The 13,024-nt window shown below is 48.0% G+C and overlaps 1 protein-coding gene across 1 annotated transcript in view; it reads right to left on the bottom strand.

Moving 5' to 3' along the window:
* The window catches only part of TVP23A (trans-golgi network vesicle protein 23 homolog A), a 50,279-nt gene extending 37,430 nt beyond the window's left edge, over positions 1-12,849 (bottom strand). The window contains exons 1-2 of the mRNA XM_032144758.2: positions 12,734-12,849; positions 12,336-12,415 (exon numbers count right to left, since the gene is read on the bottom strand). Coding sequence (XP_032000649.1) covers positions 12,336-12,415; positions 12,734-12,742 — 89 coding nt within the window. The 5' untranslated portion in view covers positions 12,743-12,849. The remainder of the gene's footprint in view (positions 1-12,335; positions 12,416-12,733) is intronic.
* Positions 12,850-13,024: the final 175 nt, after the last annotated feature.

Below are 13,024 nucleotides of genomic sequence, written 5' to 3'. Positions count from 1 at the left end.
GACTCCTCAGGGCTGAAGAAAGGCCCCTGGACGCTTTTTTTTTTATCACATTCCACTTTACTCTCTCAAGTTACTTTGTTTCGATCATTGCTTATATGTTTATTGTCTTCTCCCTAAGAAAAATGTCAGCTCCAGGAAGGCAGGGACCAAGCCTATCTGGTTTTCTCTGTGGCCCCTAGAACTGTGCTTGGCACACAAAGGTGCTATAAAATGTTTGTTAGTTTAATGAATAAACCAATGAGAAAAAGAATAAGCCAGTGGTTCTCAAAGAGGTGGGCGATCTGGACTGTCCCCCAGCAATGTCTGGAGACATTTTGGTTGTCACAATGGGGGCTGCTACTGGCACCTACAAGATAAGGCCAGGGATGCTGCAAAACATCCTGTGATGCGCAGGACAGAGAAGAACCTGGCCCCAAATGGCAAAAGTGCCAACCTTGAAATAAATGAATGATTAAATATTTGGCCAGATGCAGTGGCTCACGCCCTTAATCCCCAGCACTTTGGGAGGCTGAGGCGGGTGGATCGCTTGAGGTCAGGAGTTCGAGACCAGCCTGGCCAACACAGTGAATCCCCATCTCTACTAAAAATACAAAATGCAGCCAGGCATGGTGATACATGCCTGTAATCCCAGCTACTCAGGAGACTGACGCAGGGAATCACTTGAACCTGGGAGGCGAAGGTTGCAGTACGCTGAGGTTGTGCCACTGTACTCCAGCCTGGGTGACAGAGCAAGATTGTCTCAAAAATAAAAAAATAAAAGAACTAAATACTCCAGGTCCATGCAGTCAAGCTGCTGTCCAAGATAAAACATCAAAGAACCTGGCCAATGTCCTCTCCCAAATGCCTTCCCAGCTTACGTGGGTCACAGATCGGCAGAAATCACCCCTCAGTGATTTTACTTTATTTTATTTTACTTTTTTGAGACAGAGTTTCGTTTTGTTGCCCAGGCTGGAGTGCAGTGGCACATTCTCAGCTCACTGCAACCTCCACCTCCTGGGTTCAAGCAATTCTCGTGCCTCAACCTCCTGAATAGCTGGGATTACAGCTGCCACCACGTCCAGCTGATTTTTTGTATTTTAGTAGAGACAGGGTTTCACCATGTTGCCCAGGCTGGTCTCAAACTCCTGAGCTCAGGCAACCCACCCATCTCAGCCTTCCAAAGTGCATGGATTACAGACATGAGCTACCGCACCTGGCCCTTCAGTGATTTTATTGTGGGCACAGCTTATGCAATAATTTCATGTGAACAAGAAATACAAATAAGAGGAAGTTAAGCTGCCTTAGATGTAAGGAGTTAATTTCAAAATATGTAATTCTGTGCCCTAATCAAAGAGAACTGAAATTTGTCTAGTTCCCTGATTCTGTGGGTTATTTTCCTTGGTAATCATGGACCTTCCTTAAAATTAAACAATCAGCTCTTGATGGGACCTGCTTATGTGTCATATTTCTATAATTTCAAAATAGATTTTAGAGAGCTGGTGACAATATAACTTTGTTCCCCAAAAGCTCAGGGGACAGAGGTCTCGATAAGGGGTCCTCACTCACTAAGGTGAGCAGAACTCCTGGAAAATCAACAAAGAAAAACTAAAAGTCTTCTCCTTAGTGTGTGGGAGCATGAAGTGTGTGCATATCTGTGCGTGGGTACCAATTAGAGATGTGCTAATGTTGATTTTAGAGGATGAGTGCCCACCAAGGCGTCATCAGTACTGTCACCTGTGCCCTCTCCTTCCTTGCCCCCCACACCTCCGGCTTCTCTTGGGTCAATGTCACACACAGAAGTGTTAAGAGGTGCTTTGAGTTCCCTCAAATACAAATTTCACTTATCCAAATCCAAACCCCAGACAGAGAGGGGCTAATCTAAATCTGAGATCTCAACCAGGGGCAATCTGGCTGCGAGGGGACACTTGGCCACGTCAGGAGACATTTTTCGTTGTCACAGCTGAGGGGTTGGAAGCTACTGGCATGTAGTGGGTGGGTGCCGGGGTGCTGCCCAGCATCCTATGATACATATGACAGCCTCCACCACATAGAATGATCTGCCTCAAATATCCATAGTGCCAAGGCTGCAAAGCTGCTCTAAAGAGTGGGGTCAATTCTGCATTAGCATTTACAGGAGGAAAATATACAGTACTCCCCAGGGTAAGCCTAAGATGGAAGCCCTGAATCTGCTGTTCTCACAGCAAAGCTCACGCTGAGTGTCTCGCCCTGTGAGTATCTGTGCACAATGTAATGTAAGATATGGAGTCTAGAGCCCGATTCCAAGGGTTCAAATCTCCTCCTTTTTTCTTTTTAGAGGTGGGTGCTTGCTATGTTGTCCAGGCTGGACTCGAACTCCTGGACTGAAGCCATCCTCCCACCTCAGCCTCCCTAGTAACTGGGACTACAGGTGCATGCCACTGTGTCAGGCTCAAATCCCTTCCTTGAGGTGAATAGGTGTGTGACATTGAGCAAGTCACTCAACTCCTCTGTTAGCCTCAGTCTTTTTAATCTTGACTCTGAGAAAATAATAGTGCCTAGGTTTGTAATGAAGATGAAATGAATTATGCTAAATAAAAAACCCTGGAATAGTGCTTGCATATAGTAAGTGCTGGGGAAGTGTTTGCTATTGTTATTTTTCATTCAACCTAAGTTCCCCCCAAACAGCAGCCAACAATTTCAAGTGGGGCTCATGTTCAGGACTGTTTTTGTATCCAATGGCAGATAAAGTGATTGCTAAAGACTTCTTGAAAGACAAAAGTTACTTGATTGGCTAGTTAAGGATTTTCAGGGGTGATTTTTACTTCACATGTTTGCCTGATGACCTGGGCCCACTAACACGTGACTTCCTGTAGTGTGTGAGACCACAGGACAATGATCTTCTCAATATGACATTCGCTAGGCTGAACAAGGACCAACCAAGAAATACTAATCAGGCTGGGGGCAGTGGCTCATACCTTTAATCTCAGCACTTTGGGAGGCCAAGGCAGGAGGATCACTTGAGGCTAGGAGTTTTGAGACTCTGTCTCTACAAAAAATAAAAATAAAATTAGCAGGGTGCAGTAGTGCATGCTTGTATTCCCAGCTACTGAGGAGGCTGAGAAGGGAGGATTGCTGGAGCTCAGGAGGTTGAGGCTGCAGTGAGCCATGATTACAGCACTGCACTCCAGCCTGGGCAACAGAGCAAGACCTTATGCCCCCACAACTCCCCAAAAGAAAAAGAAACACTGGCCAAACCCCACAAACAAAACCAGCTCTGACAACTGAGACCAAAATTAGATCTAAGAAATCTGTCTGTGGCAGGAAGAGACTCTCCTGCTTTGGGTGGAAATTCATGGGAGCCCATGACCTTTGGGTTCAGAGGAATTCCGTGAAAACAGTGCCTTGAAAGCATAAAATAACTTTCCATAGGAAGACAGTTTCCAACTCCAGGGGGAATGCCAGTGTGATGGCGTGAGCTGAGAACATGCCTCTTTACAGCCCAGGATGTGGAAGTCACATTCGTGATCAGAATAACAGGTGCCACTTATGAAGCCCACAAGGGGCATCAGGAGCCCTGCCAGGTCCCCTAAACACATTGTTCACCTCATTTAATCATCTTTTTACAACATTATAATATAGCCAACATCATCCCCATTTTACAGAAGAGAAAACTGGGGACCCAGAAGGTGCCGTGGTCACTGTTCAAGTTCAAGGTCACTGTGAGTCAAGGGTTAACATCGGGCCTGGGCTGATGGGGGCCTGCCTGGGAATGACCCTGGCCTCCCGTAGCACAGAGGGTCCACAAGGACTGTTGTATCTGCCACCCACTACCCCTGCACTGGAGGGACTGAGTTGGCCAGCAGGCCTTGGGTCTGGGTAAACAGAGTCATAGAATAGGTTGGTGGGAAACGGAGGCTACGGCTTCTATGATTCAAGGTAACCCATAGTGCTTTGGCTCTCGCCTGTGGCAGCCAGACACAATTCTTGCAGTGGTAGAGCAAAAGGAGCTATGTGGGTGCAGGGGCGAGATCTCCCAGTGAGCTGAAGATGCCCTACCTCTGCCTTCCTATAAAGCTGAGGAAACATAGTTTTATATCAAAGCCTATTTGCATCTGCCAGCTTGGGCCCAGAACTATACTGTGGGGGTGGAGTCACTTGGCTGGGGAGTGGTAGAATCAAGATCCAGGTCTGTCTGACCTAAAGTCCGGGCTCCTCCTGCATCCCAAGGCAGCTGGAAACCCACAACACTCACTCACAGCTGGTCTGCAACACGGCATGGCTAAAACAGAGTTACCATATGGCCCAGCAATTCCACTCCTAGGTATGTGCCCAAAAGAACCAAAAACGTATGCCCCCAAAAAAGCAGGTACATAAACATGCATAGCAACATTATTCATAACAACACAAAAGCAGAAACAACTCAAATGCCCATCAACGTATGAATGGATAAACAGAATGTGGTATGTCCACACAATGGGTGATTATTTGACCATCAAAAGGAATGAAATAATGATAAACACCAAAACCGGGATGAACCTGGAAAATATGCTAAGTGAAAGAAGCCAGACAAAAAGCCACATATTGTACAAAACATGTGTCACCTAGGCTGGGCTAAGGGATACCCAGATCGCATCTGGGTCTGTGAAGGTGTTTCTGGGAAAAAAGTTAGCATTTGAATTGGTGGACTGAGAAAAGAAGATCCACCCTCATGCAGTGGCTCATGGCTGTAATCCCAGCACTTTGAGAGGCTAAGGTGGGAGCATCACTTGAGCTCTGGAGCTCAAGACCGGCCTGGACAACATAGTGAGACCCCGGCTCTACAAAAAATAGAAAAATTAGCCAGGCGTGGTGGTGCATGCCTGTAGTCCCAGCTACTCAGGAGGCTGAGGCAGGAGGATCAATTGAGCCCAGGAGGTGGAGGCTGCAGTGAGTTGAGATCACACCATGGTATTCCAGCATGGGTGACAGAGCAAGACCCTGTCTCAAAACAAAAAAAAAAAAAGAAAAGAAAAGAAAAGAAAAAAGAAGACCCTCCCTTTCCAATCTGGATGGGCATTATCCAAACCTTTGAGGGCCTGAATACGACAACAAAGAAAGGAAGAGGGAATTTCCTCTCCCTGCTTGAGCTGGGATAGCCGTCCTCATCTCCTCTCAGACATACCTCCTGGTTTTGGGGCCTTTGGAGTCAGACTAGGATTTACACGTCGGCCCTTCTGTTCTGGGGCTTTCAGATTCAGACTAGACACTGTAGGCTCCCCTGGTTCCCAGGCCTTCAGGCTAAGATGGGTTTTACGCCACCAGCATTCCTGGGCCTGCTGCTTGTGGATGGTAGATCGTGGGACTTCTCAGCCTCCATAATTGCATGAATGAATCCCTCATAATAAATCTCTTTCTACATACTTATAGATATCCTATTGGTTTTGTTTCTTTGGAGATCCCTGACTAACCCAGATTTCATTTAAATGAAATGTCCGGAATAGGCAAATTCACAGGAACAGAAAGTAGATTAGTGGTTCCCAGCGGCTTGGGGAAGGGGAAAATGGGTAGGGCCTGTTTAATGGGTACAGGGTTCCCATTTGGCGCAGTGAAAAACTTCTGGAACTACACAGTAGTGATGGATGTACAACATTGTGAATGTATCAAAACCAAAACTGAATTGTAGACTTTTAAAGAATAAATTGGTGGAATGTGAATTATATTTCTTTTTATTTATTTTGTTTTTTGAGACAGCATCTTGCTCTGTCACCCAGGCTGGAGTGCAGTGGTGTGGTAATGGCTCACTGCAGCCTCGACCTCCCAGGCTCAAGCGATCTTCCTGCCTCAGCCTCCCAAGTAGCTGGGACTACAGGTGTGTGCCACCACATCTGGCTACTTTTTGTATTTTTTGTAGATAAGGGGTTTTGCCATGTTGCCCAGGCTGGTCTCAAACTCCTGGCCTCAGGCAATCCACCCGACTCAGCCTCCCAAAGTGCTGGAACTACGGGCATGAGCCACAGTGCCTGGCCATGAATTATATTATATTAAATTAAACACACACACACACACACACACACACACACACACACACACACACACAGACAGACACTAAAAGCAAAGGAAACAAAAAGTACAAATAGGCCACTTTACGAGGCCGAGGTGGGTGGATCACGAGGTCAGGAGATCGAGACCATCCTGGCTAACATGGTGAAACCCCATCTCTACTAAAAATACAAAAAATTAGCCAGGGGGGTGGTGGCAGGCACCTGTAGTACCATCTACTCGGGAGGCTGAGGCAGGAGAATGGCGTGAACCCAGGAGGCAGAGCTTGCAGTGAGCCAAGATCATGCCACTGCACTCCAGCCTGGGGGACAGAGCAAGACTCCGTCCCAAAAAAAAAAAAAAAAAAAAAAAGTACGAATAGGCAAATGGAATTACATTAAACCTAAAAACTTTTGTGCATCAGAAGACACAATCAACAGAATTAAAAGGCAGCCAATAAAATAAGAGAAAATATTAATATCCAGCATAAAGAACTCAACAACAAAAATCCGATAACCTGATTAAAAAAATGGGCAAGAGACTTGAATAGACATTTCTCCAAAGGTGATATACAAATGGACACATAGCACATGAAAAAATGCTCAGCATCATTAACCATTAGGGATATGCCAATCTAAACCACAATGAGATAACATGGTTATCACACCCATGAGGGTGGTTACAATCGAAAATACAGTCAATAACAACGTTGGCAAGGATGCGGAGAAACTGGGACCCTTGTACAGTGTTGATGAGATTGTAAAATGGTGCAACTGATGTGGAAAACAGTGCGGTAGTTCCTCAAAAAATTAAAAATAGAACTACCATAGGATCCAGCAATCCCACTTTTGGGTATATGGCCGAAAGAATTGAAAGCAGAATCTCAAAGAGAGCTTTGCATTCCCACGTTCATTGCAGTACTATTCTCAACAGCAAGAGGTACAAGTGTACCCAAGTGGATGAATGGGTAAACAAAACATAGTTTATTCATATCATGGAACTATTATCCAGCCTTAAAAAGGAAGGAAATTCTGGCACATTTTATAACATGGATGAACCTTGAGGACGTTATGCTAAGTGAAGTAAGCCAGTCAAAAAAGGACAAACACTGTATGACCGTTTTATGGGGTCCCTAGAATAGTCAGATGCATACAGACAGAAAGGAGAATGGTGTTTACCAGGGGCTGGGGGAAGGAGAGTTGTTAAACGGTACAGGGTTTCAGTTTTGCAAGATGAAAACGCTCTGTTTCACAACCATGTGACTATACTTAAACTACTAAACTGTATAATTTAAAATGACTAAGATGGAATTTTACGCTGTGGGGTTTTTTTAATCACAGTTTTTTAAAGTTGAAAAAAAAAAGTAAAAGAAATAAAAAGTTTGCCCACTGGGGAAAAACACACACAGCATGCCTAACATTTCCTCTATGTGCCCAGCTCTGCTGTGGAATCACACCCTCCACTGATCCTGCAAGATGTGATGTACTTCCCAGGCCCCCCACCACAACACTGCACCTCACTGACCTGGAACCAGGGACAGAAAGAGCAGAGACCAGAGTTCCATCCCCAGGGCTTAGCCCAGCACCTGCCCCTGGCAGATGCTGAATAAATATTTACTAAATAAACTGTATAGTAACTGCGTGGTGAAGTCAGGCTGATACAATTATCCCCATTTTATAGACTGGCCAATGGAGGCCCAGCAAAGCAAGGTGACCTGTCCAAAAATCACAAAGCCAGAAAGTGATAAAGGAAGAGATGAACCCAATGTCCCAGACTCCTGTGACAGGCCCCCTTCCACAGCATCACCTCCTTTCGATGTCAGCCTGGAATCCATTTCAACAAGGGATTTACAAATAACCGTTTTCACTCTATACTAGTGATTCTTAACTTTTTTGGATCATGGGCCCATTTGATAATCCAATTAATGTTTGGATCCTTTGGGAACACTTTGGGAGGATGAGGCAGAGAGATCGCTTGAGTCCAGGAGTTTGAGATCAGCATGGGCAACACAGCAAGACCTCGTCTCATAAACAAACAAACAAATAAATACATAAAGTTTGGATCCTTTTCCTAAAACAACATACATATGAAACTTAGATAATAGTTTTCAGAGGTTTCCTGAACCCCCGAAGCCTAACTGTAGACCTCAGTTAAGAATCCCCTTTCTAGGCCGGGTATGGTGGCTCACACCTGTAATCCCAGCACTTTGGGAGACCAAGGCACTAGGATCATGTGAGATCAGGAGTTCGAGACCAGCCTGGCCAACATGATGAAACCCTGTCTCTCCTAAAAATACAAAATTAGCCAGCATCGTGGCACGCACCTGTAATCCCGGCTACTCAGGAGGCTGAGGCAGGAGAATCACTTGAACCCGGGAGGTGGAGGTTGCAGTGAGCCGAGACTGCACCACTGCACTCCAGCCTGGGCAAAAAGAGCGAAACTCCATCTCAAAAAAAAAAAAAAAAAAAAATTCCCTTTCTACACTGCAATCTGGGTAAGTTCATTTGTTCTCAGGATTTTAGAGCCATCTCTACATTCCTATGCATCAGAATCAATGGGGTGCTATTTTGAATTCATGTTCCTAGGCCCCTCCCCTGTGAGTCTGGTTATATAAGTCCAGAGCCAGAGCCAGGGATCTGCATTAGGCACACCGAGGATTCTGGGATGGGTGGCTCTCAAACATACCCACCTGGATGCATGAGCTGCTGCCTCCCAGATCTCTGATTGCAGCCCTGGTGACTCTCAAGCTCCTGGCCTCTCCTCCCAGCTGTCCACTGGCTACTAGAATGTTCCAACACAGACTAACAAAGACCACTCTGAGTTCAACATCTTTCCCCCACAAGTGCTTCTTCACCTGAGTCACCAGACCACCAGCCTGAGTGTCACCCTGATGGTCCCTGTCCCCACCCCATATCTTGACCACCAGCAAGGCAGGCTGATTCTACCTCCCCTGTGCCTCTGGGCGCCTTTCCTCCATCATCCCTGCCAGTGCCTTGGTCTGATCTCCTATCCTCCTTCCACCCCAATAACCCAGCCTCCATCCCGCAATCCTCACATCACTGCCCTGAGCAAAATCCTTCCATGGTGACCGAACTCTGGAACTGCCCTGCCCAATGCCACAGCCACATGTGGCTATTTACATTCAAATTAATTAAAGTAAATAACATCAAAACATCTGTCCCTCAGGCGCCCTGGCCACATTTCAGATACTTAATCACCACAGGTGGCTGGGGCCACGGTGCTGCACAGCACAGATAAAGGCACAGCCCCATCCTCGTAGAAGGTTCAGTGGACAATGCATCTCCAGAGCTTGGAGCTTGGTTGCTGAGTGCTGCAGGGTCTGGCCCCAATCTCCACACAGGCTACTTCCCAGCACCTGCGTCTTAAGCCACATGGAATCACCCTAAGTTCATGACCTTACCTCCAAGCCTTCCCATGGTATAGCTACCCTTCCCAGCCTAACCAACTCCTACCCTACCTGTGGGTACCAGCTTAGCTGGTACCTCCTTCTCTGGCCAGGATAAGAGCCCCAGCTTCTGCCTATCCCAGCATTTAAAATACTGAATTCTGGCCGGGCGCAGTGGCTCACACCTATAATCTCAGCACTATGGGAGGCTGAAGCAGGTAGATCACCTGAGATCAGGAGTTTGAGACCAGCCTGGCCAACACGGCGAAACTCCATCTCTACTACAACAAAACAAAACAAAACAAAAAACATAAAAATCAGCCAAGCGTGGTGGCATGCACCTGTAGTCCCAGCTACTTGGGAGACTGAGGCAGGAGAATTGCTTGAACCCAGGAGGCAGAGGTTGTAGTGAGCCGAGATTGCACCACTGTGCTCCAGCGTGGGTGACAGTGAGACTCCATCTCAAAAACAAAAACAAAACAAAACAAAAATACTGAGTTGTAACAGCCACTGGTATGCCTACTCCCACCCTGCAAACCAATGGTTTTCAACCGGGGGCAAGTTTGCCCCACAGAGGATATTTGGCAATGCCTGAGACTTTATGGATGGGCTGCTACTGGCATCTGGTGAATAGAGGCCAGGGATGCTGCTAAACATCCTACGGTGCACAGGACGCTCCCTATGGCAAAGAAGTATCTGGCCTAAAATGTCAGGAGTGCTGAGATTAAGCAACCATGCCCTAGATGGGGCAATCCGTAAAGGCAGGAGTGGAGTCCTGAACACTGCATATCCCCAGCCACTAGCCCAGAGTTGAGCATACAGTAGATGCTCAATAGAAATTGAACACATATGAGTTCAGATGTTCTAGAAGATTCTTTACCCAGGATTCCAGTTCTTTTGGAATCTTCATTTGCAGTGTCTTCCCTTAAAGACAATCATTGGCCATTATGGTGGGATGAATAATAGCCTCTGAAAATATCCAGGTCCTGGATGGGTGCGGTGGTGGCTCATGCCTGTAATCCCAAGGCTTTAGGAGGCTGACACGGGAACAGTACTTGAGGCCAGAAGTTCCAGATCAGCCTGGACAACATAGCAAGACCCCATCTCTACAAAATTAGATTTTTAAAAAATTAGCTGGGCATGGTGGAAACACCTATAGTCCTAGCTACTTGGGAGGCTGAGGCAGGAGGATCTCTTGAACCCAAAAGTTTGAGGTTCCAGTGAGCCATAATTGTACTACTACACTATAGCCTTGGCAACAGAGCAAAACCCTGTCTCAAAAAAAAAAAAAAAAAAAGAAATCCAGGTTCTAATCCCCAGAAATTGTGACAGCCACCTTATATGATAAAAGGGACTTTGCAGATGTAATTTAATTAAGAATTTTTTTTTTTTTGAGACAGGGTCTCACTCTGTCACCCAGACTGGAGTGTAGTGGCGTGATCTCAGCCCATCGCAGCCTCTGCCTCCCAGGTTCAAGTGATTCTCCTTCCCCAGCCTCCTGAGTGGCTGAGACTACAGGTGCATGCCACTACACCTGGCTAATTTTTGTATTTTTTGTAGAGACAGGGTTTCACCATCTTGGCCAGGCTGGTCACAAACTTCTGACCTCAAGTGATCTGCCTGCCTTGGCCTCCCAAAGTGCTGAGATTACTTACAGGTGTGAGCCACTGCACTTAGCCTATAATTAAGGATCTTGAGATGCAAAGGTTATCCTAGATTATCTGAGTGGACCCTAAATGCCATCATAACAGTCCTTATAAGAAAGAGGCACAGGGAAACTTACACACACACACACACACACACACACACACACACACACACACACAATCACCTGACCATGGAACAGAGAGAGATCTGAACATGCTATAACACTGGCCTTGAAGACGGAGGAACAGACCACAAGCCACAGAATGCCAGCAGCCACCAAAAGCTGGAAAAGGCAAAGAACAGATTTTCCCCTAATTCTTTGGAAGGGAGTGTGGCGCTTGGTTTCAGCCCAGGAACACTGACTGTGGACTTCTGGCCTCCAGAACTGCAGGAGAATAAACTTTTGTCTTAAGCCAAAATGATAATGGTAACTTGTTCTAACAGCCATAGGAAACTAACACAGTCTATTACTTTCTGGGGTTTATTAGGTTTGAATCAGAGAGTTTGTTTTTAAAAACAGAGACTTTACAAGGAATGGCATTTGGGTGCCAGGGCCTGTCCCATGCCTACTGGCTCTGATAGCTGGAAGCAGAACTGGGTGGGTGAGTGAGGCTGTGCTGTGGATGTTTCTAGAAGTGGCTGCCACCTGGGCCATCGGCAACCACGTTCACAGGTCATCCCTCATGCTTTGGTCCTGCCACCTTCTGGGATGCTAGAGGTCTCAGGCAGTTAAGTGACTTGACCCAGGACAAGTCTGTCTAGCTAGACTCAGCAGGGATTAGAATAAAACTCCAAGCTCTCTTCCACTTGTCCAGCCCACTGCCAAGATTGCTCCCCTCTGGCCTTAGTGGCTTTCTCTGATCTTGCAACACAGCCCCAGGGCCTTTGCACTTGCTGTTCCTTCAGCTTGGAACACTCTCCCTGTGGAGTCTCCCATGGCTGGCTGCTTCTCATCATTCAGGTCTCAGCTCAAATGCCACCTCCTCAGAGAGGCCCTCTATGGCTGCACTAAAACAAGTGGCCTTCTCTAGTTACCTTCTCTTTCATCACAGGGCTGATTTTCTTCATACATTCAATTATCTCATTAATCTCCTTGCCAGTTCAACGTCAGCTCCACCCCTTCTTCCTGCCTCTCCCAATGCAGGCTCCAGGAGGGCAGGGACCTTGTCTGATGTGTCCACAGATATGTCCCCAGCCCCAGGCCTGGCACACAGTAGGTGCTCAATATATTTTGAATGAATGAGTGAGTAAATGAATGAATTTGCAGCTTTGGGGAACGCCTGACCCAAGCCCCTTCCCAACACACCTGATCTTGGCTTTCCTAAAGGCCAGCTCCTCCTCGTTTCCAAAGTCCAGGGACACATCCTCGGTATCGTCCACCAGGGCCTGGGGGGAGAGCAAGGGCATGTGGCAGACCCAAGCACGGCGCACACCTCGACCCCACCTGCCCTGTCCTCCTGGGCTTGGACTCCACTCGCACCCCACTGGGTTCCCAAGTGGGGTGCTGGTGGGGCTCCCTCCGAGCTGGCGGGGCCCCTCCGCTGCGGCCGCAGTGGCAAAGCCCTCTCCACCCTCCCGACCACCGGGAGCAGCCGAGCCCCAGGCCCCGGCGCATCCCTCCTACTCCTCCGGGCTTCTCCAGTGCTCCCGCAGGCTCTTCTCGTCCCCGCCCCACCTCTAGCCCCAGCATCCCCGCGGCCCTACCTGCTTCATCACCCTCCCAGGAGCCCACCTGGCGCCCAGGCCCGGGGCTCCAGCTCCGCCCGTCGCCGCTGAAGGGCTCGGACGCCGGGCAGGCGGATGCGGGCAGCAGGCGGTGGACGCTGAGGGTCGGGGCCTGCGCCCTGTGGGGCCGCCTCAGCGCACGTTCTCGGGTGGGGCGGGGCGCTCGGGGCCCAGGGCGCAGTCGCGGGCTGGGGAGGGGGCTCGGCTCGCCGGGGACGCGCCCGGGAGAGAAAGCGGCGGCAGGGAGGGAACGGCCTGGGGGGCTGCGGA

Source organism: Hylobates moloch, unplaced genomic scaffold, assembly GCF_009828535.3.
Source record: "Hylobates moloch isolate HMO894 unplaced genomic scaffold, HMol_V3 SCAFFOLD_23, whole genome shotgun sequence".
Taxonomy (NCBI): Eukaryota; Metazoa; Chordata; class Mammalia; order Primates; family Hylobatidae; genus Hylobates; species Hylobates moloch.
The sequence above is the reverse complement of the archived record's forward strand: the minus strand, read 5'-3'. Positions and strand labels throughout refer to the sequence as shown.